The 27177-nt window shown below is 46.1% G+C and overlaps 1 protein-coding gene across 5 annotated transcripts in view; it reads left to right on the top strand.

The window, feature by feature from the left end:
- DOCK8 (dedicator of cytokinesis 8) overlaps positions 1–26465 on the top strand; it is a 265097-nt gene extending 238632 nt beyond the window's left edge. For all 5 annotated transcript variants that reach the window (XM_029613102.1, XM_029613111.1, XM_029613120.1 and 2 more), the window contains 8 exons: positions 8300–8431; positions 11130–11264; positions 12510–12599; positions 13231–13467; positions 15699–15842; positions 16181–16287; positions 23764–23934; positions 25752–26465. In XM_029613102.1, coding sequence (XP_029468962.1) covers positions 8300–8431; positions 11130–11264; positions 12510–12599; positions 13231–13467; positions 15699–15842; positions 16181–16287; positions 23764–23934; positions 25752–25809 — 1074 coding nt within the window. In that variant the 3' untranslated portion in view covers positions 25810–26465. The remainder of the gene's footprint in view (positions 1–8299; positions 8432–11129; positions 11265–12509; positions 12600–13230; positions 13468–15698; positions 15843–16180; positions 16288–23763; positions 23935–25751) is intronic.
- Positions 26466–27177: the final 712 nt, after the last annotated feature.

Raw genomic sequence — 27177 nt, forward strand, 5'->3', positions numbered from 1 at the left:
GTTTTTAGATATAACTCCCCCAATCCCTCCTCTTCCCAAACATATAGTGACTCATAAATAGGTGAAAAGCCCAGCATGCGCCAAAACTGGGAGATACGTGCACAGGTTAGACCAGCATGCGCCGATCGGATTTTATAAACCATCCATGTGCGCGCGTATCTCCCGCTCCACGCACAAATAAAAAGTTTAGGAAAAGGAGCAGGGTGTGGGACTTGTCGTGGTGTGGGCAGGCCATGTGCATTCTGGGATTCACACTTGAAATTTGTGCATTCACATGTATGTGCACTGGCACGTGCTAGAGTCCCCTGCCGCATAACTTTACTTCTACTATGGATGATGTGCAAGTGTTAAAAAAAAATTAGGAAACTCAGTGGGGTATTAAGGGTCGGGGCTAACAGGGGGGAAGAGAGGCTATTAAACTGGAGGAGTTTGTAAATCCTATTCCTAAACTGGGCGAACTGGGAACGAACTGAGAAAACAGCAGGTGATGACAGCGCAGTCCCTTGTAAAATTTCCCACTTACGCGATAGACATGTGCACCTCCATTTAAAATTGAGTGTACATATACGCGCATCCAGGCTATTTAATAACGTGCACGTATAAGTGCGTATGTTATAAAATGACCGCGTCCCTGGACGCAGGCCGACGAACGTGAGAAAGTGTGCACCCACATGCATTTTTAAAAGTTATTGTCATAGTGAATTCTTTGCAGTTGACAATACTCATAAGATATAACAGTCAAATTCTAGAGACTCCTATCTTTTTAAATAATTTTTTAAGATGGCGCCGGCTGTCCATTGCTCCTACCATGTGACAGGGGCCAGCCAATGGCACCGATAGCCCCTGTCACATGGTAAGGGCAACTGGCGCCATTTTGTTTACTGGCAACCAACGCCCAAGAGCGGGAGATCACTCCCGGGACCCCCGCTGGACCACCAGGTACTTTAGGCAAGTTTTGGAGGGTTGGGAGGGTGGGGGATTGTAAATAATTAGATCTAAAGGGTTGGGGTGGGGATTTTTTTTTTCGGCTCAGGACAGCCAAAAATAAACCATCTGGACTGCGGGAAACGGAATTTCCCGCGGGTCCATGATACCGGAACCGATTCCGGCACCCAATTTACATCTCTACTTTTTATATAGGGAAAATGCTAGAAAGCAGCTATCAGTGTTTAAAGCAAAGCTATGTACACACAGTCTATGAAGGAAACAGAAACTTCTTTGGAAAAGTTTTGCAGATGAATGAATTGAACCTATGGCAAGTTCAAATAGTTTGAAATTTTTTTTTAATAAAAGAGGTATTTGTTAGCAGAATCTTGAGTGGGTCTTTGCAAACCTGCCAACAGATCTACCCAAAATCTACTAAGATATTGTCGTGGATTAGGTGATTTCTGCTGATTTCCCCAAGTTCAGTAGCAAATGAATTTGCCATTGTTTTCCCTCAGATTTTCTCAAACTCAAAGCAGGCTGAAATCTACATGATTCAATTTTGAATCAAACTTTTGCACTTTCTTAGCAATGCATATACAAGTATATAAACACACCTGTTTTTATTTTTGAACCATAAAATATATCATTAATTTGGGCTACTGTACTACTAGAAAGTTTCTAGATGACTTTGATATGCTCTTGATTTCAGTATCTTGAAAAATGTATAAATCCATTCTGGCAACACACGCCGAAGTAAATCTTGCACTCTCAATTATAAGCAACAATACAAGTGCAAGGACAGAGTAAGTTCCTGGGAAGGTTTTCAAAACGTTGTATATTTATTATTTTATTACGGCAACTCCTTATGTTAAATACAGTCTTTACAATGACTCCCCCAACACGGTCCCGTGTTTCGCCTCCCGGCTGCTTCGGGGGGGAATACAATCAACAATGATCTGAAAGCACAAACATATACAATACCAGGAACTAAAATTAGTACCGACCAGACTATTGACGTCAGATTGCATAAATGATAATCCATTCTGGCCCATTGATTCTCAAGTTTGGGACTCCAGTGTGGCTTGTGGATAACCTTAAAGGTATGTCACAAGATGAAATCCCACTTATATGGCTCTCCAGGGATCACATTACCATAATAGAATGTAAAGCTGAGGCTGGATCTTCCCAGAGCTGACATCAGCAGACCATAAAAAGTTCATCTTGTGGAAAGCCAGCTCCTGAAGGGAAAATCTCACATACTGTTGGGAAGCAGCGACAGAATGGGCAAGCTAGTGATATTAAACCAGTAAACTGAACAGCTCTGTTCATGCCTTAGATCATTCCAGACAAGTGGGTTTTGCATCCCTAACAACAAATGGAGGCAGAGAATAACAACTTTTCAGGCACTGCTACTTAACCAAGAGTGCCACCTGCAGTCCCTCAGTATTTTGTTTCCAGCAGATGGTAGAGGTGCAAACCTCCAGTCTGTTAGCTGTTTAAAAAAAAGAAAAAAGGTAAAGAAATTTAGAATTGATGTTGGAGAGAAGACAGAGCTCCTAGAGGTGTTAGATTCCTTTGTGGGCCAACCCTCTGTTTGAGCAGGACGAGCGGGGAGTTTGGAAATCCCTGGCCAGGCTTGACCCTTGATTCCAGGGGAGGGAAAGCCCAGGGGGTCCTGGTTGCCTCACTCCCCCTGAGGTATTCTCACCCAGTTCGGCCGGCTGCAGCTTCCAGGAGCACCCAGAAACAGGAAAGTATAACTTTCTTTTAGTTTTCCTGGGTTGCTGGGGAGGCTGTCTCTTTAATTGAGGTTAAAAAAAAAAAAAAGTAGAGACAGGCCTGTTTCTCCGTCGGCTTGGTGTCGGGGTGAGCAGGGAACCGCGCGGCTCGTGCTGTTTTTTCAGCATCCTGAGCTGAGGCAGTGGTGGCAGCAGTGGCAGCTTTCTTTTCTTCTCAAGGTTATTTTTTAGCCGTGGGCCACGTTGTTCACTATGCCAGCTCCCGCTGAGCGCAAGAAAGCCTGTCGGGCCTGCGGGGGGAGGTGATCTCACCTCAATGCAGCCCTTCTCTGCCCTAGCTGTGCCTCTGCAGGTGAGGGAGCCTCGGCACAAGGATCAGAGGACAAGCGCTGCACACATGCTGCAAGCCCTGCACAGGAGGCCTCAGGGGAGTGAAGGAGACGGCGGCCATCTTAGCTCCATGTGGCAAGAGCCCTGCCATGCATGGGGAAGGCAGGGACTCCCCTCCCTCGCTTTCTCCAGTGCACCAGGAGTCTTGCGACAGGGGAGATATGCCAGCGTACCTAGGAGCAATATGAGAATTCAGCTGTGGAAGGAACTCTTAGGAAAATGTGCAAAGCAACCGTCATAAATAGCCTCAGTTTACTTGTGGCTTATTTGGTGAAGCCTACAATGCTCTGGGCTGGTATAATCATAGGTTGCAAGTGCACTTTGTTTTGCACCATCCGGTGCTGAAAAAATGTAGTGCAGACACTGTACAAATTTAGTTTCTAGTGTGTGCACTTATCTTAATCCGCGTAGAAAGAGATGGCAAAACAGTCCTGAAGTGTTTCCTCTGACACCATAGTGTCGGAGGTGTCGGAGGAAACGCTTCAGGACTGTTTTGCCATCTCTTTCTACGCGGATTAAGATAAGTGCACACACTAGAAACTAAATTTGTACAGTGTCTGCGCTACATTTTTTCAGCACCGGATGGTGCAAAACAAAGTGCACTTGCAACCTATGATTATACCAGCCCAGAGCATTATAGGCTTCACCAAATAAGCCACAAGTAAACTGAGGCTATTTATGACGGTTGCTTTGCACATTTTCCTAAGAGTTCCTTCCACAGCTGAATTCTCATATTGTGATTTGATTCTGATTTTCAGCTGTATTCACGGGTTTTAATCAATTTGCTAGCGTACCTAGGGGAGCATCTGGCAGCTGCAGAGCAGGGAGACCATGTCAGGTTTTCTGCAGATTTTGTTTTATTACTGCATGAGGCCTACCTCGCTAAGAAGGAGGTGGCGGGTATGTGGCCAGCCATTCAGAGATCCCGAGGCAAGGCTAAGACGTCTCGGGGTGAGGCACCTCTGAAGTCGGGGGCATTTTGGATCAGCTGGGCCTGGATCATTCGCGAGGGGAGGAGGATTCTGATGGCGATGATCAGCAGGGGGACCCACAAGTTGACCAGGGCGCTGGTCAGAGTGCGGATCCTGCGGCTGGTCCGATGGGTGGTGAACAGGATGTAGATGATGTCCCCCTGGCAGAAGGAGATGACCTGAGGGTGGTCAAATTATTCTGTAAGGAGGAGTTGTAGCCTCTCATTCCTCAGGTTCTGGAGATCTGGGGATTAAGATGCACAGGAGGATTCCGACAACATAGGGGTAAAACCATTGTTGGAAGAACTGCGTGGATCGCTGAAGACATTCCCTTTACCAAAGAAAGTGAAGAAGCTTTTCGATCGGGAATGGGATTTCCCAGAAGCAGGATTGAAGGTGGCCAGGGCTATAGCCAGGTGTATCCCTTGCCAGAAGACATTTTAGAGCTGTGGATGCTTCCAAAGGTAGATGCAGCAGTGTCGGCGGTGACAAAGAAAATGACCATTCCTGTGGCAGGATTAGTGGCCTTGAACGATGTCCAAAACCGGAAGCTGGAGATCCTTTTAAAGAGGCTGTTTGAGATGTCTGCTCTGAGCCTTAGAGCTGCGGTCTGCACAAGTTTAATGCAGAGGGATTGTTTGTGCTGGGTGCAGAAGACTTAGGAGAAGGCTGCTGGGACATCTGCTGATCCTAGTCAGGATGCTAGGTTGGAAGCAGGGGTAGCCTATGTGGCGAATGCCCTCTATGATATACTCTGCACTTGGGCTAGGAATATAGTGTCGGCGGTAGCCGTGTGAAAACTCCTGTGGTTATGTAATTGGTCAGTGGATGTTTGGTCAAAAGTGCAGCTTTGTAATCTCCCCTTCAAAGGAAAGTTGTTTGGGGAGGACCTGGAGAAGATGATGAAGTATTTGGCAGATTCTAAGGGAAATAGATTGCCTGAGGATAAGAAGAGCTTCCCACCTTGCACTCATTTCCGTGAGATGAGGAAATTTCAATCCAACAGAGGTTCTTCTGGATCCACGCAGAAGCAAGGTTCGGGAAGACAGCAGTCCTTTCGAGGAACCCATAGGTCAACCAGAGATAGTGCAGGACAGGGTTCTGGAGGTGCGAGGCCCACCCAATGAAGGCAGACTGGTCCACTCCTCTCTGGTGGCTGCCAGAGGACATTTGTCCCGTTTTTACGAGGAGTGGACAAGGATCACTTCCAACTAGTGGGTTCTGGAAGTAGTAAAGGATGGCTACACCTTAGAATTTTTACAACCCCACAGAGGCCTTTGCGGTATCCCGTTGTGCTTCGCCTATCAAGCAGGCGGTGGTGCAGGACACTCTTCTGCGGCTGCATCAATTGGAAGCCATCATTCCGTTGCAGCAGGGGTAGCAGGGTAGAGGAAGGTGTTCCATATACTATGTGATCCCCAAGAAGGAAGGCTCATTTCACCTCATTATAGACCTGCAAAGAGTCAACATGTCCTTGCACTTGCCACGCTTTCAGATGGAAACGTTGTGGACTGTGATTGCAGCAGTGCGCAAGGGGGAGTTTCTAGCCTCCTTGGATCTATCGGAGGTGTATCTCCACATTCCTATCAGAACAGACCATCAGAAGTTTCTTTGCTTCACGGTGTTAGGAGAGCATTTTCAGTTTCGAGCTCTTCCCTTCAGGCTAGCTACTGCACCAAGAACATTCATGAAGGTGATGGTGGTGGTGGAGGCAGCCCTCAGAAGAGATGGGATACTAGTGCATCCTTACCTGGACGATTGGCTCATTCGGGCAAAGTCGGAGGTAGAGTGTCACTGTTCCGTTCAGCAAGTGATGGAGTGCCTGAGGTCCCTGGGCTGGGTGATAAACCTGGAGAAGAGCCATCTGGAACTGTCCCAGTACTTGTATTATTTGGGACCACGATTCAACACCCGCTTAATTAGGATGTTTCATACCACAGAAAGGGTAATAACGTTACAGTTGCAGGTGGTTTATCTGCGGGACCTGCTGGTCCCCATGATCTGAGATTATTTTCAAGTGCTAGGGTCCATGGTTTCTAAACTGGATTTGGTGCCATGGGCTTTTGCGCACATGTGTCCTTTTCAGCAGACACTCCTGTCCCGTTGGAATCAGTTGTCGGAAGAATTTCAGCTGCCGTTGCCACTCCAGGAGGAATCCAGGTCTAGTCTCTCATGGTGGCTGTCACAGCCCAATTTGGAGAAGGGAGTGGATCTGGAAGTTCTAGACTGAGTGGTAGTGACCATGGATGCCAATCTCAGTGATTGGGGAGCGATGTGTCAAGGATAGGCAGCCCAAGGGCAGTGGTCTCTGATGGAAGGTCCTGGTCAATCAACCGTCTGGAAACAAGGGCGGTCCAGAGGGTGCTGTTGTATCTTCCTCGGATTCAGGGACGGGCAGTACATGTGCTCTCGGACAATGCAACGTCGGTGGCCTATATCAATCGGCAGGGCGGAACGAAGAGTCACCTGGTGGGCTCAGGAGGTTCACAAACTCTTTGCCTGGGTGGAACTTCATCTAGCAGCACTTGCAGCCTCTCATGTGGCAGGTGTGGACAATCTGCAGGCGGATTATCTCAGCAGACAACAGCTGGACCTGGGAGAATGGGAGCTGTCAGCGAAGGCCTTTGCGCTCATTCGGAGCAGGTGGGGTGAACCCCAGTTCGATCTCATGGCAACAAGGAAAAATGCTAAGGCAGCCAAGTTTTTCAGCCACTGGAGGGAGTTCGGTTTTGCAGGGATCGACGCCCTAGTTCAGCCGTGGCCAGAAAGGCTCCTGCTGTATCTCTTTCCCCCCGGCAGCTCGTAGGTCAGATGCTGAGCCGCATCGAGCAACATCAGGGAAGAGTGATCCTGGTAGCACAGGAATGGCTGCACCGTCCTTGGTTTGAGGTTCTAGCTCAGCTAGCATCAGATAGGCCCATCCGGTTAAGTCACCTGAGGGGACTGCTTCATCAAGGACCCATCTTTTCTGAACAAGCGGATTGCTTCTGTCTAGCAGCCTGGCTTTTGAGAGGCAGCGTTTTTGCTTGAAGGAGTATTCAGAACCAGTGACTACTACTCTTCTTCAGGCTAGAAGATCCTCTACTTCTTTGGCGTATGTCAGAGTTTGGAGAGTGTTTGAGAGCTGGTGTGGGGTCCATGGTGCTGATCCTTTGCAGGTGAACGTTGCCCATTTCTTGGCCTTTTTGCAAGAGGGCTTGTCAAAGGGGTATCCTATAATTATCTCTGAGTCCAGGTGGCAGCCTTGGATTGTTTCAAGGGGAGGTTGCAGGGACGACCCTTAGCATCTCATCCAGACGTAGTATGCTTTCTTAAGGGAGCAAAGCATTTGTGTTCTCCAGACAGTAGGCTTTGTCTGTCCTGGAATCTTTGAGTGCTGTGTGGACCTCCCTTTGAGCCTTTGAGAAGGGCTTCTTTGAAGGACCTTACCCTGAAGACAGTGTTCCTGGTGGTGATTTGTTCAGCAAGACGAATTTCAGAGCTCCAGGCCTTATCTTGCAGAGAGCTCTTATTGCGAATTTCCGATAATGGTGTTTAATTGCATGCTCTTCCTTCCTTCTTGCCCAAGGTCGTGAGGGCATTTCCTCTTAGCCAGACAGTGGAGTTGCCAGGGTTTTCTCACCTCAAGCCTGATTCTCCCCATGCAAGGGAACTTCATCTTTTGGATGTGCGTTGGGTTCTCCAAGATACCTCAAGGTCACAAATGGTTTTCCGACCTCAGATCATCTCTTTGTGTTATTCAGTAGCCCAAAGAAGGGTTGCAAGGTGACTAAGAGTATGATTGCTCATTGGTTAAAGGAGGCGATAGTTTCAGCCTATATTTGTAAAGGTCGGTCAATCCCTGAGGGATTGCGGGCGCATTCCACTAGGGCACTAGAGACACCAACTGACACTTCTGGGCGAAGTGTCAGTTGGTGTCTCCACAGGAGATTTGTCGAGCAGCAATGTGGTCCTCTTTGCACACTTTTAGTAGACATTACTGTTTGGATGTCAGGTCTCCACAGGAGGCCTCATTTAGTGAAAGTGTGCTGCGTGCAGCACACTTTCACAGGGCATCTCCCATTTCCAGATTTGTTAGTGCAAAAAGGATTTGGAAATACTTGACTGCAGTGCTGTAGCAAATCATGAATGTTCTTTGCAGGTACATATTAGCTGAAGTCCAGAAATCTGACTTGTTATCTACAAGCCATGAAGGAGCTATGAGTGTCTCTTCTGTTAACAATATTTGGGGGAACTTACATATTTCTTTTTTTTTTCCCTCCTTTGCTCAAGGCGGGGCTGTTTGAAACTGTGAATGAAGTCTACAAGATTGTTATCCCCATCCTGGAAGCGCATCGAGACTTCAGGAAACTTGCTTCTACTCACGACAAGCTGCAGAAGGCCTTTGACAGCGTTATAAAGAAGGTGTGTAGTGTAGGTCACCACTAAATTCGTCATAACACTCACGATTCGTCATAACACTCACCAGGCTGTCCAGAATTACATCATAACTCTCAACCAGCCTTTGTAGGCCTAGTTTGCTTTATAGCTGTTTTAAGTGGACAAGGCATGGCAGTACTTTACCATGTGCCAAAGCAGTAAATCCCAGTGGATTGATGCCATTATGGGTCCTACACAGCACCAACCATATGCTGGCTCCTCGTGGCACTTTTTGGTTTAAATCTCTGTTTTCATGCCCTTGTGGCTGTATTTTTACATTCGCGTTTTTTATGAAATGTGACAAAATACAGCCTCCTTTCCAGTCCCTGTCATGCCAACAAATGTGAAAAACATACCATTCAGTGATTTGTAGAATGATGCATATGAGTGGTTTCTCTTCCTCCCCTGTTTAAGAGAATGGAATATTTTTTTGTACGCTCCTCTAGCTCAAAACTGCTGGGAAGTTAAGGAGTGAATTTGGTGCATGGAGCTTAATCCAAATAGCAGGCATAACTTGTGTGGGGTAGTGGTGGGATCATTTTCAAAGCAGACTTAAAGGTGAATTTTAAAAGCCCTGCGCGTGCCGAAATCGGGAGATGCACGTGCAGGTAGGGCTTAAATGTGCCTGCCATATTTTCAAAGCCGCCTACGTGCACTCGTATCTCCCGTTGCACGCACATCTCACTCAGAATAAAAAAGGAGCATGGTGAGGGCCTGGTGTGCGTGGGGCACGGGTGTTCCAGAGCAGGGTCAAGAATGTGTGCGCTAATATTTACATGCCTGGGCGCACACTCAGGTCTTTTGCTGCGTAACTTTACTTCTGCTGTGGAGGGGGTGTAAGTTTAAAACAAAAAGCCATTCTGGAGCGGTATAAAGGGTCTGGGGTAACTGAGGGGCGTGCACACTATGAAACCTGGGGGGTATGGGGGACTAGCGCTGTACTGGGCGAATTGATGGACAAACTGGTCTTGGCATGGATGCGTGCCAGTTATAAAATTCCGTGACTTACCCGGCCGAAACCCAATTTGCACAGTTGGGCATGCCTTCTTGCAAAATTAGGCACATACATACGCACGCCAAGGCTATTTTATAACCTATATGTGTGTGTGCACGTATGTTATAAAATCATTGCATGGTAACACACACACGTCGATGTGCGCCCGCATACCCCTTTTTAAATTACCATAAGTCCACGTTGAGAATTGGCGTAACTTTTATGAGCGGATTTGCCACATATGAAGTCAAATAATAATAATAAGGATGATAATTTGTGCAGGATATTTGAAAATTACCTTCTGTGACCCAGAAAACTCACATCTTTAAATCTGAAACACTTTTTCATGGTCCAAGTGCAATATGGATCCAGTGCGAATGTAACCAGAAGTGTCCCTCTCATAATGAGTTTTCCAAAAAAGCAGTCACATTGAGGCAAAGGTCTCATTGTTCCCAGGATCAGCAATCTGACGACCCTCCAGTCTCTGGGGCAAGTTGTAAAAGACCCTTGTAACTGGAGGGACAGTTTCTTCTGCCACCTTCAAAATGTCCTGATGATATTTCATAAGCTTATTCCTGGGTGACAACAGTGGAAATTGGGGAAAACGGCAAGTTCAGCCTTCTGCTTTGGTTTTCCAAATACCCCAGTTTATTAGGTGCTGTTGTTTTGTTTTTATCATCCACGCTTTTCCAACTCTATGACGTGCTGCTCTTGTGATCTTGGAGGCTTTGCTCATGAGTTCCCATCTGAATTTGTATCCCCTGAGGTAACCCCCAGAATACAATCAGTTTGTTAAGATGAAGCCTGCTCCTGTTCACGTCTTACTCTGGGTCACTTGTCGGAAGGCTGAGCCTGGCATCAGGGCCCACTGGCAGTCCCACCTTCAGGGGCTCCCACTCCCTGGCTCTCCACGCAATGTAGGGCACCAGCTGACCTTCCCATGGGCAGTAGCAGGGGTGAAGCGATGGAGTGAGTCCCCCTTGTCCGTCTCATTTCTCCCGCTGATGCCAGCACGCCAGAATCTCGTGCTTCGGTATCCAGGGCTGGCCTCCAAGGCAAGGTACAGCTCTCGGGCTTCAGCAAGGTCTCCGCCTTGCTAGGGGTGGCTTCTCCTGCCAAGCCCCCTCAGCTGTAGGGTAAACAGCTTGCAAGGTTGGGACGGCAAACTACTTTTAATACTGGCTTGCACAAACTGAGAATCCTGAGGGGTAAATTCTCACCCACCCCTTGTGCTTCTTCCCCGTAGCAAGCTCTCTCTCCTAGTGGCTTTCTGGGCCCAGAACTAATTTCCCCACCTCCATCCTGGATCATTTGATGGTTCTAATTTAACTCTGAATTTCCTTAATATTTTTTTTCTTTTCGTTTTTTATGTTTACTGTAGCATCCGTTTTTGCACATTAACACAACTGAGTGAAATACAGGCAGTTTTATGTATGTATATATTCCCCCCCCCCGTATAGAAATATTGATACCCAGTTACTCTCCCACCTGTTACTTCCTGCAGTTTTGTTTGGTTTTTTATTGTGCTCAAGATGTTCTCAGGGTTGAGAGATGCTGAAGTGACCTGCACTCAGCTCCGCCCCAGGGACCCCATGGCTGTGCCACAGGCCAGCAGGATCACGGTGCGCAGTTTGTTTTCCCTGCCAGAAAAAAATGAACTCAGCACTTCTTCTTCTTTCTATCCTTCAGGGTCACAAGCGAATGTTTGGAACTTACTTCCGTGTAGGTTTCTATGGATCCAAATTTGGAGATCTGGATGAGCAGGAATATATCTATAAAGAGCCGGCGATCACCAAACTGCCCGAGATTTCTCATAGACTGGAGGTAAAACATGATGGCAGTATTTCTCCAAGCTATAAAGTAATCATCATTACTAAAAATGACACATGGCACCAATTAACAGCATTAGCAGACAATCTAATGCTACATACCAGGTCCTTTTTTTTTTTTTATATCAGGTTTGAAAATGACTTTTCTCCCATCCTTTCACCTTGCCCTGGTCACCTTGCAAAAAGCTAATAGTTTATTCACATCTGTATTCATTTGCATGCAATGCAGGATTCAAGTTTTTCTTGCCGTTAAAGAGATTTGGGAAGTATTTAAAATGTGTGCATGGTTAATATCTAGTTTGTATTAATATAGTTTAGGGGAAGCCTCCTGTTTGTTCTTTGCTCGGTTTGATTCCCCCAAGCAATCATTCATTCTGCTCTGCCACACATGGTTTCCCTCACTGATGCTGTATCGTCGTATCCAGGCACTATGGTGATCCAGCCAGTGGCAGCCAACTATAACTTCTTTCCACACACACCGCTCTCCCCCTCACCCTTTATCCGTCATATGCATCTTCTCACGTACACCGGCAAGCTGTGCAGGCCAGTCTAGCAGATTTGCTGGAATGTATTTTATATAATATCTCATCTTCAATAAAAGCTGTCTGGATAGTGCGTTTTCTTTGTGTGTGGCTCTGGTTTCGGGGTTTTCTGGCCGAAGTGCGCAGAGTTCACACTCAGTCCTGAGGCTAAGTCCCTGTACGCAGTCACGTCCATTCAGCCCTGGGCATGGATTCTCTGAATGGGGGGAGGCCGAACCGCCGGGGCCCAAGGCTTCGGGAGGTGAAATCTCACCACCCTCAGATATACTCAGAGTTTGTTGAATTGCTGCGCTGACTGTAGACCCAATGACCACCTTGGACACTCAAGTGGAGTGTTCCAAAAATAAGGTTTTACTGTAACAAATCAGTGTTATGTCCAGTCTCATTCAGAATCTGTCTCCTGTTTCTCTGGGCGAGTGTACCTCAAGCAGGCTGGCACTAAGATGACCTCTCCTTCCAGGTAGGCTCTTAGCAGGCCAAAGGGGGCTCCCTTATCCAGAATAGGTCTCCCTTCCCAAGATGAAAAAAAAAATACTTAAAGTCACAAATTCTCTCCCAGAATCCCATCCACTCAATCCTCTCTGCTCCTGGGTAGAGATGCCACACGTGTGCCCAAGAGAGCAAGGCTCCCCCCTCTCCCCTTTCCTCTATTTATGTATCATTCTGACAGCACTGAACATCCTTTACTTACTCCATAGGGCTTCTATGGTCAGTGTTTCGGTGAGGATGCCGTGGAGGTGATTAAGGATTCTGCCCCAGTGGACAAGAGAAAGCTGGATCCTACCAAGGTACCGTATACCACTGCCTATGGCACTCACTTGTCAATGGAAAAAAAATCACTGTGTGAGTGTGCAGGTCCCAGGCTGATTGCCTCAGAGCTGACACCAGCAGACACAGGAATGCCTCTTTCTAATGATAGCACTTCCTACGGGAATCATGCTAAATCCAAACGCATTTGCACTCTGAAATTAAAGCTAATGTGCATAGGAAGAGGAACTTTCTAACTAGAGAACTGATCACTATTAAGTCATGGACAGGTCTTGTGCAGGCAACTCAAAAAGTCTCTTGCATGCAAAGTTATCTTTATTCCCAGAGGCCATCTTTTATGAAAGAAAGGTTCTGTAATTATTATTATGCAGTTCCTCGCAGCTTCCAGCAGCAGGTTTATTTGTATTCACAGTCAGAAGCTTGCCTTGTAAGGCAGGGAGGAGCCCAAGCACTTCCAGGGTGATCGATGCTGTCAGCTATGGATTGCAAACAAACTCAATAGCAGGGGAGATGGAAAACATCGCCAGGATCAGAATTCTTTTTTTTTAAGGGACTCAAGTCTTTTATCCTGAGGGATCCTTTTTGTGCAAGAACCTCACTGTAGGGAAGTCCTGAAGGTACAACTGTTTAAATATGCTTTTTCTTCCTCAGGCTTACATCCAGATTACCTTTGTGGAGCCCTACTTTGATGAATATGAAATGAAAGACCGGGTCACCTACTTTGAGAAAAACTTCAACCTGCGCTGTTTCATGTACACCACCCCCTTCACCCTGGATGGTCGGCCGCGAGGAGACCTAAGCGAGCAGCACAAAAGGAAGACCATCCTGACCACGATGCACGCCTTCCCCTACATCAAGACCAGGATCAACGTCATCCAGAAGGAGGAGGTGGGCCCATCGGCGACATGAGAGGCGGGCACTGGGCGGGGGGGGGGGGGGGGAAGGCGCTGGAGCTGGCAGCTGGAATGCCCAAGATCAGGTCGTGTCGGAAGTGCGACACAAGACAAGCCTTCAGGCTGCCCTTAGCGCTGCCGTTCCGACATGATTTACTTTTTACAATGGAAGATGGTGCCCTTTGGTGTTCTCTCTGGATTTGAAGACTAAAGCAGACGGGCTCTCCTTTTTCCATTAAAAGGCAGAGAGTCCGCACTGCGTTATTACTGAAAAGGATCGCCCGCTCATGCTGAAGGGGTGATTCCCCCCGCCCATGACTCCAGGGCCAGCAGCAGAGCTGGCTGGGACTTCATGATAACAGTAATGGGGAGAAGGGGGAAACAAAGTCTGGACCCTGGGCTCCTCCCCCACCCCTTTTTTCTTCTCCTTTTAAAGTTGAACTTTAATCTCTGATAAGTTTTATTTCCACCTTGTGACCGACATTGAAGCACACATAAGGCCGGATTTTAAAAACCCGGCGCGCGCCGAAACGGGCAGCTCCCTGGCCAGGCGCGTGCCACGGGGATTTTCAAACACCCACAGCCATGCCCGTATCTGCCCGTACGCGCAGAAGAATGGGTTTGGCAAAAAAGGGGCGGGGTCTGGGCAGGGCATGGGCGGGCCAGGACAGCCGACCGGCATGGACAACCTGCTACTGCTCCGGAGAGCAGACAAGTTTTAAAACAAACAAAAAAAAAAAGTTAGCGGGTTTTAGGAGTCGGGGTGGATAGGGGAAAAGGGAGGCAGGTTAGGTAGGGGGTTTAGGAAGTTCCCTCCCAGTTCTTTCCTTTATTGGAGGGAGCTGGGAAAAGGCCTAGTCCGTCACCGCGTGCATCGTGTAAAATTGCCCCCTCTTATGCGTGTGAGTCGGCATTTGCACGCACACGCGCATACTGATATAAAATCGGGCGCGTATGTGCACGCGCACATATTATAAAATTGGCGCATCCATGTGCGCGTGCCGGGATTTTCTTAAACTTTACCTTATATTGAATGCAACATTGCTTCCTTCCAGGGTTTTCGCATGGTTCATTTGTTTTACAGGTAACTGTGGGCTGAGCACAATCTGCCACTGTCATACAAAGTTCTGCTTAGGCATTGCTGATGGTCAGCACGCAGATGAGAAACCCATAGCCAAGAACTGGAAAACAATGTTCAAAAGATGAAACACCAAAAACGAAAGCAAAGGAAAAGTCCATTGCTTTCATAGGTTAATGGTCACCTTCAAGGGACAAGGGTGGGAGTCCTGAAGGTAGAGAAGCAGAGAGGAAGACTAATTGATCTATTCTTGTCCACTTGCTTTTGGATTATGACTGGGACTTCATCATTTGCATTTAATAAATCAAAAGCTACTGGACAAAAATAACCTCATCGGGCCACCTCTAGCTGAATGTCCACTGAAACTGACCATTCTTCAGGAGAAAACCTTTAAGAAAGCAAACGCTAAAATTCCTAGATTGCCTTTTATTTAGACTTTTCAGTTATCTTAATTGATTGCCTATCCACCATTGACCATTAAAATATATTTGCAGTGCTGTATATCTTAAGCTTGTTAACCCCTCTGACATCTAAAGAGGCACATAAAGGGCAATTGCCAAAGGATTTTACCTCAGTAACTAAAATCCATGGTTGAAAATTACACGGCTCCCCTGTGGGTAAAAAGTGCATGTGCTGAATTACAGAGGATGGTACATTTGGTGCCCAAGGATTAAATTGACAGTCGCAGAACAGGGTAGCCTAGAAAGGCACTAGAGCAGGAAGTGAAGCTAGGGCAGACCAGAGGAGCAAGGGTCAGCAGATTTGGTTGCATTTTGGACAGTAGCTGGTTCCAGGTAATGAGAATTCTGGAGGAGCATGCAAAATAAGATGGGGGCAGGGAGAACTGAAGAAGAGGGGGTTCCAGTTAACATGCAATGTTCAGCCTAGAGACACCATACAGGAAAAATTAAATTAAAGCCCTAACATTAGTTTTTTAAAAATATTATATTATAATAACTCAGAACTTCTAAGTAATAATCTTGTCCTGGGAGGGATGGCACAGGGTATGAGTCTCCCAGTTCTGAAAAAGGGGACAGATCCTGTTGAAAATGATGCCCAACCTAGCACCAACTTGCTCCTGTTCGTGAGACAGCTTCTTACTTGTGACTAGATCTGATTCTGACTTCTTGATTGTTCTGTTGGATTAGTTCATCTTGACGCCTATTGAAGTTGCCATTGAAGATATGCAGAAGAAGACCCTAGAGCTGGCCATTGCCACCAGCCAGGAGCCACCAGATGCCAAAATGCTTCAGATGGTGCTGCAGGGTTCTGTTGGAGCCATTGTCAATCAGGTAAGTCCTCTTAGTGAAACACTTGGGCTTTTACACAGCCCTTTGTCTTTTTCTCTCCTGTATTTTCTCCATCTGGTCGGTGTTCCTTCTGCACTTAATCCTTTTAGAAGAGAAACTGGATTCATTAATTGTTGACTTCCCATCAGCATTAGTAATTTAACAACAGAGAGTAGCATTTGTGAATAATAACTGCCTTTTTTAGATATCTTATCTAGATTTGATTTTCATTACAGTTGTTGATAAAGCAAAACAATAAAATAATGCTTTTTACTGTTGGGAATACCTGTAACCTCTAGTCATTCTTTCCTGTATCAGTAACCTGATGTTGTTCCTTCTAGGGTCCACTAGAGGTAGCTCAAGTGTTTCTGGCTGAAATTCCAGCAGATCCAAAACTTTACCGACATCATAACAAACTGAGATTGTGCTTTAAAGAATTTATAATGCGGTAAGTTTGTTTTACAGGTTCCATTAAAACTATAAGATTAATTTGCAGCCACACTGACGTTAAGTATTTAGACCTGGGGTGTCCATCCCACTAGTCTGGATTTGAAGCATTCTGGGTTACCTTGCTGGGGTTGTTCCTGTCCCTAGGAGGGAATCATTTTGCCATCAGGTTGATGAGAGCTTGTAAAGTCCAAAAGGCCACCAACCATGGAGGAGGACTATGGTATCCTGATGTTGCCCTCTTGTCACATCAGTTTCTGGCCTGCCACCGAATGGTGCTGTGAACGAGAGTTGCATCTTTGCTGCCTGCTCTGCACGGGTATTGTCACAAGCCTTTAGAGAGGGTAATTTTAAAAGGCATTACTCAGGGAATATGGCCAGACTGAAACTTGGCCCTTCTAAAATTATCCATGGCTACCAGTGCAAAGCATACTTTTAGTCACGGGAGAAAGAGGCGCTGCTGTTGGCAGGTTCAGGTCACAAGAGGAAAACAGCATGCGCGCATTTGATTTTGAAATGCACCCACACTGCTTTGCCCTCTCTCCCCCAGCACCACCGCTTGCACAAATTAAATGCAAAGTCCAGGGACACTTTGAGGGCTTGCCCTTTGCACTCGCTAATTTTCAAAGAGAAACAGCATAGGTAGCTTCTCTTGGAAGACTTTTCCCTAAAGAACTTGCAGTTTTGTAAAACCGGCTGTGTAGCGTTCAACAGAGCATCCTATTTGAAAATGGCCTCCTTCATGGCGTGTTCTAACATTTGCGGAACAAACTTTGCTTGGATCTATAATGCTGGAATTCTTCTCTAACACCTGAGGTGGCGAAGGGCAGATATGCCTCAGGGTGGCAAGCATACCATGCTAGGTCATGCAGAAAGCGTATATGGTGGATCAAATTTCAAATTATATATCCCAATAAAGCAAATATAAAATGCAATACAAGATAACTTAATAACCAGACAAATAAACAGAACTTGCAGTGCACACATAATAAAGACATCCAAAGCCTGTAACATCTGTAACGGGTGTTCTATGAAGACAGCAGTTTGCCAGTCATGCAAATACGACAATTTGGAGTTGTTCTGCCCCAATCAAAGCCTCTAGTATCAGAACTGAGGGCAGCAGTGGAGTCTTGGCAGTGTGGGGACCCTGCCCGCATGGGTACATTTAAAAGTATTTCCTGAAAAGATTGGAAAAGATGTCCATTCAGTGCTGAGTGCGGTCATGTGACCTATTTATGTCACTAGTGAATTGCTGTCTTCAGAGAACACCTGTAAGTGAACACCTGTAAGTGACATTGTTTTCATTTCATTTCTTTTTTTCACTAGTCAGCCCACATTACTTAATGTTGCTTTTTGCTCTTACCATTGTGTCGCCCCCATGTGTGGTGTTTTAGGACTGGATTATTTTTGTCCAGCCTCCTATAGTCTATGGAAACATTCACAAGAATCTGCTAGAAGTAGCTCTGCATGTTACAGACAATGACTAATGTGTGCATTTTTTTTGAATGCTGCCTGGTTCCAGTTTGAAAGAAAGTTGGGATCTCCCTTCCCACTGCCCCCTGCCTTCCCCTTTCCTCTCCATGGATGAAATCCATTGGATCTTTTCTCTGTAGGTCTGGTGAAAATCCTAAGCTTCAGGATTTGGCAGGTCTTTGAGAATTCCAAAGGAGTCTCTCAAAAAAAAAAAAAAATCATTGGATCAATTCCACAAAACTGTGAAATGCTCCTCAGATGTTTCCAATGTGGAGCACACTTTTTTTTTTCTTACAATGATTAACACATATATCTAAACTTGAACAAGTATTAATGTCTGTATTTTTACTTTGTTTAGTTAATGCATGACTCTTCATCCATGGCAAAGCATTCCAGTCAAAGCGCTGAAATGCTTCTTGAATTTCTGTGCGATTGTTTCTTTCTGCAAAAGAAAAACATACTCTCCTAGCCTTTCTACCACAATTCCCTTTTTTTTCCAGAACAGCCAATGTGGCCAGTGAAGTTTTTCACTGCCCTAATTTAACACATACTATGCCTGTTTAAAAATATTATATTTCATTTACTACCAGAGTCCAGCTGTTAATTCCCAACACAGAAATCTTAGCATGCTTTTTTATTTTTGAGAAGGGGAAAGGGGTAGTTGTGACATTTTAGTCACAAACCCCTGCTGGCTTCCAATGGCAGAATTCCAAGTTCAGCCCTTGAAAGCAGACATCTTCCCAACCTTCATGGCACAAGGAAATGGGAGGCCAGGAGCCAGGTTGCTGCTGAGGCCATGTTGACCTAAAATGTCCCTGTCTCTATGTCATAGCACTGTCTATGGCAGCTGGCTAGATAGCACTGATGCCTGCCTACCAAGCTGCAACAGCCCAGGTCTGCCGGCAGAGCGAGCTATTGATCAGTGAAGACGAACCTGTCCCGTCATTTCTCTGGACACGCTGAGGACTGCTTCCAGGACTGGCTCGCCTGAGTGTGCCTCTGGCTCTCTACTCCAAAGTTTCCCATATAGGATCACTTGCTGTGGCGCCATGAGGTCTTCAGCACTTAAGTCTTAGCACTTAGTAAATCTATAGGTAAGATTAGTTAATGACCTTTTCAGTTTGTGACACAGCGCATTATCTTTTTTTTATGCTTTCAACGCTTGGAGATGTAAAAGCAGTCTGTGGCTCATTCAGAGTAAGACCTTGGAAGTAGCGTCTTAGATTTCATCTGTGCTTGTGGTACTCCCTTTGGGCTATAAATATGGCACAGACATGTGCAGCAATTGAAAGGTGAGAAAAAGAGGAATTAAAAAAAATTTTTGAATTTGCTTCTGGCAAAGGTATTTAAATATGATGATTATGATGCAAACTTACATGCCTAAGTGCAGAATCATGCAATGGAGTGCCTCAGGGAATCGGTCCTTGTGCCAGTTCCATTCAATATTTTTATCAGTGATTTTGCAGAAGAGTTAAATGAAAAAAGTTTGTCTTGAGGCAGATGACATTAAGATGTGCAACAGAGTGGGCATGCCTGAGGGAGTAGGCAGAATGTGAAGTGACCTGCGACAGCTTGAGGAGTGGTCAAAGGCTTGGCAGTTAAGATTCAATGCAAAAAAAAAAATCAGGAGATTGATTACATTTAAGAGCTTGCCTTGTTGATGATACTTGTGGAGGTTCACTGCTGAAAAGATAGACTGAGTGGAGGGAGGGGAAGGAAAATAATGGTCCAACAGTTTGGCATGTTTTATATTTGTTCCTTTTACTGATTTATTCTATAACTTGAAGATTTGTTCTGGTCAAGGTAGAACATTGCTGGTTCAATAAACACGTAAATGGCAAAAAAAAAAAAAAGATTAAATAAAAAACAGTGCAGCATCATGCATTTGGAGTGCAAAAAAATCCAAAGGAGCTATACTTGATTGGGGGGAGGAGGAGATGCTGATGTGTATTGATTGGAAGAGAAACCATAGGCTGACAATATCTGATGATTTCAAGATAACAAAACAGTGTGATGTGGTGGCTGGAAGGTATTTATTTTATTTATTTTTGGGTTTTTATATACCGATCTTCTTGCATTGGATACAAATCAAACCGTTTACAGTGAAACAATAAAACTTGCCTGAGAGCATTACATAGAACCTGGAACGTATAAGAAACATGGTATTGAAGTTAACATCTTATACTAGTTGCCTTGCATAAAGCCTATAAAGACTGCAGTTGAATGCATCGAATGATTTTGGGCTAGAATGCAGGGGGGAGGACAGCGGAGGGAGGATAAGAAAAACAAAGGATCAAGATTGAATGGTGGTTATAGGGGCGGGTTTGAGAGTGAATTGAAAACATAAAACAAATCATAGTTGCCGAGGGAAGTAATTAGGAACAATAGCGAGAGTGTATTGCTAACAAGCGGGATCAGGGAAACGCTAGGCTGAATAGCCATGTTTTCAGTTTTGTCTTGAAGGAATGCGGGCAGGGGTCTTGTCTGAGTTCTGGTGGGAGGGTGTTCCAATGGGTCGGACCTGCAGTGGAAAGTGCCCTATTCCTTATCGAGGTTTTGGCTTGAGGGACAAAAAGGGTGCCTTGGTATGCTTTTCTAATCGGTCTCGTGGAGTTGTTGGTGCGCAGCTGAAAGGTAAGATCAATTGGGCTAGGTTGTGTAAGGTTTTGTGCATGATGGTCAGAGCTTTGTAGAGAACTCTCTATTTGATCGGGAGCCAGTGGAGGTTGTAGAGGATGGGTGTGATGTGGTCTCTCTTATTAGAATTAGTCAAGATCCTGGCCGCTGAGTTCTGTAACATCTGTAAAGGCTTAATGGTGGTAGCTGGTAGACCAAGCAGCAAAGAGTTACAGTAATCAACTTTGGTAAGGATGATTGGTTGTAGAACAAGGCGGAAATCGTGTGAGTGCAGAAGGGGTTTTAGCTTTTTAAGAACTTGTAATTTGAAAAAGCACTCTTTAGTCATGTTGTTTACAAATCTTTTGAGGTTCAGCTGATTGTCCAGGAGCACGCCTAGATTTCTTATGTAGGACATGTTTTTGAGGTTGTCCAGAATAGTTGAAGGGGGGTTGGGGAGAGAGTTGCAGTCTTCTTGTGGTTGACCCGTTATAAGGGAGGCTGTCTCTCTAGAAATGAGGTTGTCTTCCTGGGAGATAATGAGGTATTCAGTCTTATCTTTGTTGATGACTAAGTTAAGTTTAGTGAGGAGTGAGCTGATTTCCTGAAAGCAAGTCTCCCAGAAGATTAAAGATTTTTGTAGGGACTCCTTAATCGGGATGAGAATTTGAATGTCATTCGCGTATATGAGATGTTTGATTTTCAGCTTAGAAAGGAGGAAGCAGAGAGGTAGAAGATAAATGTTGAAAAGGGTTGGTGAGAGGGAAGAACCTTGAGGAACTCCCAGGTTAGAACTGATTGGCAGTGATTCTTTGTTATTGATTTTGACCTTGAATGATCTGTTGCTGAGAAATGAGCGGAACCAGTCGAGGGCAGTGCCTGAAATACCAATGTCAGTGAGCCGGTCTAGAAGGATTGAATGGTTGACCATATCAAAGGCCGCAGAGAGGTCAAGGAGAATGAGTAGGTGAGGTTGTCTTTTGTCCGAGCTCAAGAAGATGGAGTCCATGAGAGATATCAGAAGGGATTCCGTGTTTAGGGATTTACGAAATCCATATTGCGATGGAGCCAGAATCTTGTGTTCCTCCAGGTAATCTGTGAGTTGTTTATTAACTATTTTCTCCATAATCTTGGCAATGAAGGGTAAGTTGGCTATGGGGCGGAAGTTAGCTGGGTAGAGAAAAAGGGGATGGTAATGCCCCTGTTCAGGTCACTGGTGAGGCTTCTCCTAGAATACTGTGTTGAGTTCTGGAGGTCATATTTGAAAAAGATTAGAGCTAGGTTAGAGGACCTTGAACATATATACCCTAGAGGAGAGAGAGGGGAAATATGATACAGACAGTTAAATACATGAAAGATACCAATGCCCAATTAAACCTTTTCTAATGAAAAGGAAGCTGGAGAACCAGGGGTTCACAGCTTGAAGCTACGAAGCACAATATCAGAATTTATTTATTTTTTTTTTTTTTTGTGTAGAGGGTGGTAGATGCATGCACCAGGAGGAGGTGATGGGTGGAGACAGACTGTGGCAGAATTAAAAAAAAAAAGTGTGAGATAAATACGGTAACGAGATGGAAACAAAACACTGGGATATCCAGCTAACCTTAGGACAGGTCTACGGACTGACCAGACTTAGCCGGATAAGTTATCTGGTTAACTCAACTCCTCCCAGTTACTCCCCTAACTTATCCAGCCAAATTTTAGCTAGATAAGTTATCCAGCTAAATGCTTCTGAATATGGACCTCTGTGTTAATATGTTACCCTTCTTTCCTTGGTACATTCCATTTTCCACCACCCTTTAGTAAAACCATAGTTTTTCAGATCCTGCATCCCACTGGTTTCAAGATATTTCACTGTCCTTTCCTTAAAATATAATCTACAGTAAATTACCCACCCCCCAAGGTGAGGCTATCCAGTTGCCACTTTTATGAAGAGGGATGACATCAGTCCTCCTCCAGTCCCATGGAAACACTCCCATCTCCAAAAATCAACTGAACAGATCTGTCAGTGTACCCAACAGAAATTCTAGACTGTATCCCATCTGAGCCCAGAGCTTTGTTCACATTTAGGTTTGCCATTTCCATGCAGTCTGTTCTGTAAATAGTCTGGCATCTACCCCCTAGCATGTGCACCTTTTCCAACTATCTGTGGCTCTTCTCCAACCTTTTCTTCAGTGAACACTTAGCAAAAATTGTAATGTTTCTGCTTTTTTCCTTTTCTCCCTCCACACTTTCCTCGTTTTTCTCCCCTCGGTCTTACAGTTTCACCTCTGCACGTCCTCCTTTTGCTGCCAGACCAGGAAAAAGATTTGTCACTTTGCTTTACCTCCCCAGCTATCTTCCACTCTCACCTTTGTCTCCTTCACTTCTTTCCCTGCTTCTCTCCACTTTTCCAGATACTCTTCCTTGTGCTGCACTTTTTCAGGTCCTTGTACCTTTTTTAATGATGAGCTTTTCCTCTAACTTTTATTTACATTCCTAACCTGTAGATTGGCTGCCCTTGCTGTAATTCCTTTTAGTTTAGACCAAAGAACCTCTCGCCCTGCATGCACTTCCTACACCTGCTGACTTCTAGTGGATACTGCTGTTGCAGTTTTTTTGTTTTGTTTTTCTTTTTTAAGGAGAGTTGTTGCATGCAGCTTTCAGGCACAGGAGCTGACTGTTTCAAAGAGAGTAACTAGGAAGGAAGGGGGCTTGAGTTTAAGCCAGGGCACTGAGGATGGCTCCTCTAACTGCTTGATTTACACTGATAAAGCTGGGTTGAGGTGGAGAAGTGGTAGTGGTTAGGGACACGGGAGAAGGAAGGAGATGTCTGCAGCCTGGGAAGAGTGAGCGACAAGGATGGTGGGGGCTCTGGCCCAGAGCTCACAGTATCCCTGCCGCCACCACCACCACCACACCTCTGAGCACAGGTGAGACTGGAAGGGTAGGGCCACCAAGATCCTGGATGACAGGTTGCCCAAAAAGCGTGTGACATTCCTCATGTTCCATAATCTATAGTATTAGACTTCGAATTGGCATAATTATGCATTTATTTACTTCATGCGTGTACTCTAGATTAGAAAAACCTCATTACACTTTTTTGCAAAGATAATAGATAATAACCACCGCTATTACTAGCAACGGTAACATGGAATAGACTTATTGTTTGGGTACTTGCCAGGTTCTTATGGCCTGGATTGGCCACTGTTGGAAACAGGATGCTGGGCTTGATGGACCCTTGGTCTGACCCAGTATGGCATGTTCTTATGTGATCCTTTTAGAGCAGAGCAATTCAGCTTGCTGACGAGGGCATGCACATTGCGTGAGAGGCAGAAACTGGTGCTTTCCAACATTTGAAATTTTGTATTGAAATTTGAGGTTTATGTTTTTGTGTTTTGGGACGCAGGTGTGGCGAGGCAGTGGAAAAGAACAAGCGGCTCATCACTGCGGACCAGCGAGAATATCAGCAGGAGCTGAAGAAGAATTACAATAAGCTGAAGGAGAGCCTCAGGCCGATGATTGAGAGGAAAATCCCCGAGCTGTACAAGCCTGTAGTGAAAGTCCACAGTGAGAAAAGGTACGGAAGGGCAGGACCTACAGCATGCTCTCAAGAGCCTTGCACAGGTTCTTGTACCTTTTTGCTTTTCCTTCTGCTTATCTCCTCCCCTGCAGGCCTGTGTCTTTACTCGCCACCATCAGAGATCTCATAATGTCTCCCGTAGTCCCTTTCATGCACAGGCCAGCTGCAAACTAGAGTAGCTGCAGCTCCTGTAAAGATACTTCCAATGCCGCTCATTGACCATATACTAAATTTTACTGGATAGGAAGGAACTGCAGCTTGGGGGAAGGAACACAAGCATGGGTCACGAGATGAGCCCAGATCTTTCTGCCTGCATTGGTGGCGGCACTAAGTCCTGAACAGCAGGCCGACACCGTCCCGTGTCATCCCCCCCCCCCCCCGTGGCCTCATTCTGTCATCTCTCTCCTTTAGACAATTCCTAGTTAGATAGGTCGGTCCAGTTCACGTCGCCTTGCTAGCTGTCATGCGGCTCCTGGCTCTGAGTTCAGATGTGGGATGCTCAAATTTTCCTAACGTTATAAACAGGATGTCTAAAGCACGTCACCTTCAGAACCCTCCTGTGTGCAACAGCATTGAGAGCTGGCTGAGTTAGAAGGTAGTGCTGCTTTAAGACACCTCTCCCCTCATGGCAGGCCTGCATGACAACAGGTTACAAATCATGTGAGAGCGCTGGCTGCCTTACTGAGCCTGGTGAGTAATGCAGCCCCGTCCCTTCATTCATAGGTTTCCCAGCAGTCATAACAAAATACTTTTGAGAGTATGTTTTTAGGAATCTGTTGTTGTTATGCTTGCCTGTGCACTGATTTGTACCCCCTTTGGCAGTATGGAATGTGAGTTCTTACGGTTTAAAAAAAACAAGAACATGGAAATTATTTTTGAGATATTGTAAACTCACCGAACAGAAACAGAGAGAACAATGGTAGCCCCCCCAGATCCTAGCAAGATAAACCAGGAAAGGAAAAGCATAAGAACGTAGGAAATGCCATGCTGAGTCAGAGCAAAGTCCATCGAGCCCAGCGTCCTGTCTCCCACAGTGGCCAGTCCGGGTCACAAGTACCCACAGATCCCCAGTAGTTGATCTATTTCTGATATCTTGCTCCCAGGGATAAGTGTTGCCTTTCCCACATCTGTCTGGCTAATAACTGGTGATGGACCTCTCCTTCAGGACCTGTTCTAATCCTCTTTTGCACTCCACTACGTTAGTCGCCTTAATCGTGTCCTCCAGCAACAGATTCCATAGCTTGATTGTGCGCCGAATGGAAAAAATGCTTCCTACCATTTTGTTCTAAATCTGCCGGTTGCTAATTTTGTGGAGCGCCCGCTAGTCCTAGTGTTGTTTGAAAGCGCAAATAACCATTCTCGGTTTACCCGTTCCATCCCACTCGTGATTTTATAAATTCCAGTCATGTCCCCCTCTCAGTCATCTGTTTTCCAAGCAGTTCTGCTCGATGAAAACAGAGAGGGGTTTCTTCAGGATCCCTGGGCACAGACTACAAAAGAGCCAAACAGATGTTACGGAAAGCAGCACCTGCTCCTTCCTGTCTCTCCAGGGATTAAACCTCCTCTCCAGAGTGCTCACGAGCAGGCTCGGGGCTGAAGCCCAGACTTACCCCCATTACCTTGCTATCCCTGAAGCCTTGGGCTTCCTCCTCGAAGAAAGTATGTTATGTACTTTGGATCATTTTGTAGGAATCAGCATCTCAAGCACGGCAGCAAGGGCTTATCCCATTGGACTGAACTCAACGTTAGCATGACCCTTGTGGAAGATCAGCTAGCCTGCCTTATTCTGTGCTTCTGTTTTCTTTCTCTTTCAGAGAGTCCTTTAGATCCAGCTTCAGAAAGTATGAAACCCAGTCTTCGCAGAACAGCTGAGAAATGCTGTCCTCAAGCACAAGTCACGACAGCTTCCTGCGATTAGGGACCACGCACAAATGTTACACCAGGCAAGAAACACTGGCTCACCCCTTCTTACAGAGCACCATGTTGGACATGAGTAAGACGTGGAAATCACCCAAGCCAGCAAAGGAAATACATGACGGGTTTTTTTTACCCGGTCTGTTTGGAAACAATGGACTTAGCTGCTCTTGATGGTTTTATTTTTTTTTACCACAATATGTTTACAGAACCTTGAGTAGAAAAAGAAAATAATAAATTGAACTTTTGGACCACCGCTCTGGTTCACAGTGCACTGATCTTGGGTTAGGCCAAGTTCACTTGTTTGCTCTCTGTGGCCGCTGTCCGGGCAGCGCGTTACGAGATGGATAAAAACCGGCATCGCATGCTGAGGAAGGGAGCAGCCACCTGCAGAAAGACCTCTCCTACATCTGAACACCCCCCACCCCTCTGGGTTCAAAATCACATCTCAAGGTGTGGGGAAACGTTACACATTTTTCTTATTTGAAACTGTAAATATTTTTTTTTTCTGTAGTTGCTTACTTGGAAAAGTTTAATTTTTATTGTGTTGGCTAATTAACAGAGACTAAATGCTATTATTGCCAAAAACCCTTGGTGCTAAAGTTTTAACGGATTGTTGTGCTGACTGAGGGTTTTTTTCTTAAGCAGTTGGACCGAGATAAACGCGATTTTGCAGGTGCACGGTTTGTCTGCACTAGGGAAGCAGATAGCTCATACTAAATCTATGATCCCGTACCTAACAAAGTGCTGGATGAGGCCCTTTCATTCACACGGAGCAGCACCCCTAAGGGGCGGATTTTCAGAGCCCTGCTCGCCTAAATCCGCCCAAATCCGGGCGGATTTAGGCGAGCAGGGCCCTGCGCGCTGGTGAGCCTATTTTACATAGGCCTACCGGCGCGCACAGAGCCCCGGGACTCGCGTAAGTCCCGGGGTTTTCTGAGGGGGCGTGTCGGGGGCGGGCCCGAACCGCGCAGCGTTTTCGGGGCGTGTCGGGAGCGTTCCGGGGGCGGGCCCGGGGGCGTGGCTACGGCCCGGGGCGGCCCGGGGGCGTGGCCGCGCCCTCCGGACCCGCCCCCAGGTCGCGTCCCGGCGCGCTAGCGGCCCGCTGGCGCGCGGGGATTTACGTCTCCCTCCGGGAGGCGTAAATCCCCCGACAAAGGTAAGGGGGGGTTTAGACAGGGCCGGGCGGGTGGGTTAGGTAGGGGAAGGGAGGGGAAGGTGAGGGGAGGGCAAAAGAAAGTTTCCTCCGAGGCCGCTCCGATTTCGGAGCGGCCTCGGAGGGAATGGGGGTAGGCTGCGCGGCTCGGCGCGCGCCGGCTATACGGA

This window comes from Rhinatrema bivittatum, chromosome 1 (genome assembly GCF_901001135.1).
Source record: "Rhinatrema bivittatum chromosome 1, aRhiBiv1.1, whole genome shotgun sequence".
In the NCBI taxonomy this organism is placed as follows: Eukaryota; Metazoa; Chordata; class Amphibia; order Gymnophiona; family Rhinatrematidae; genus Rhinatrema; species Rhinatrema bivittatum.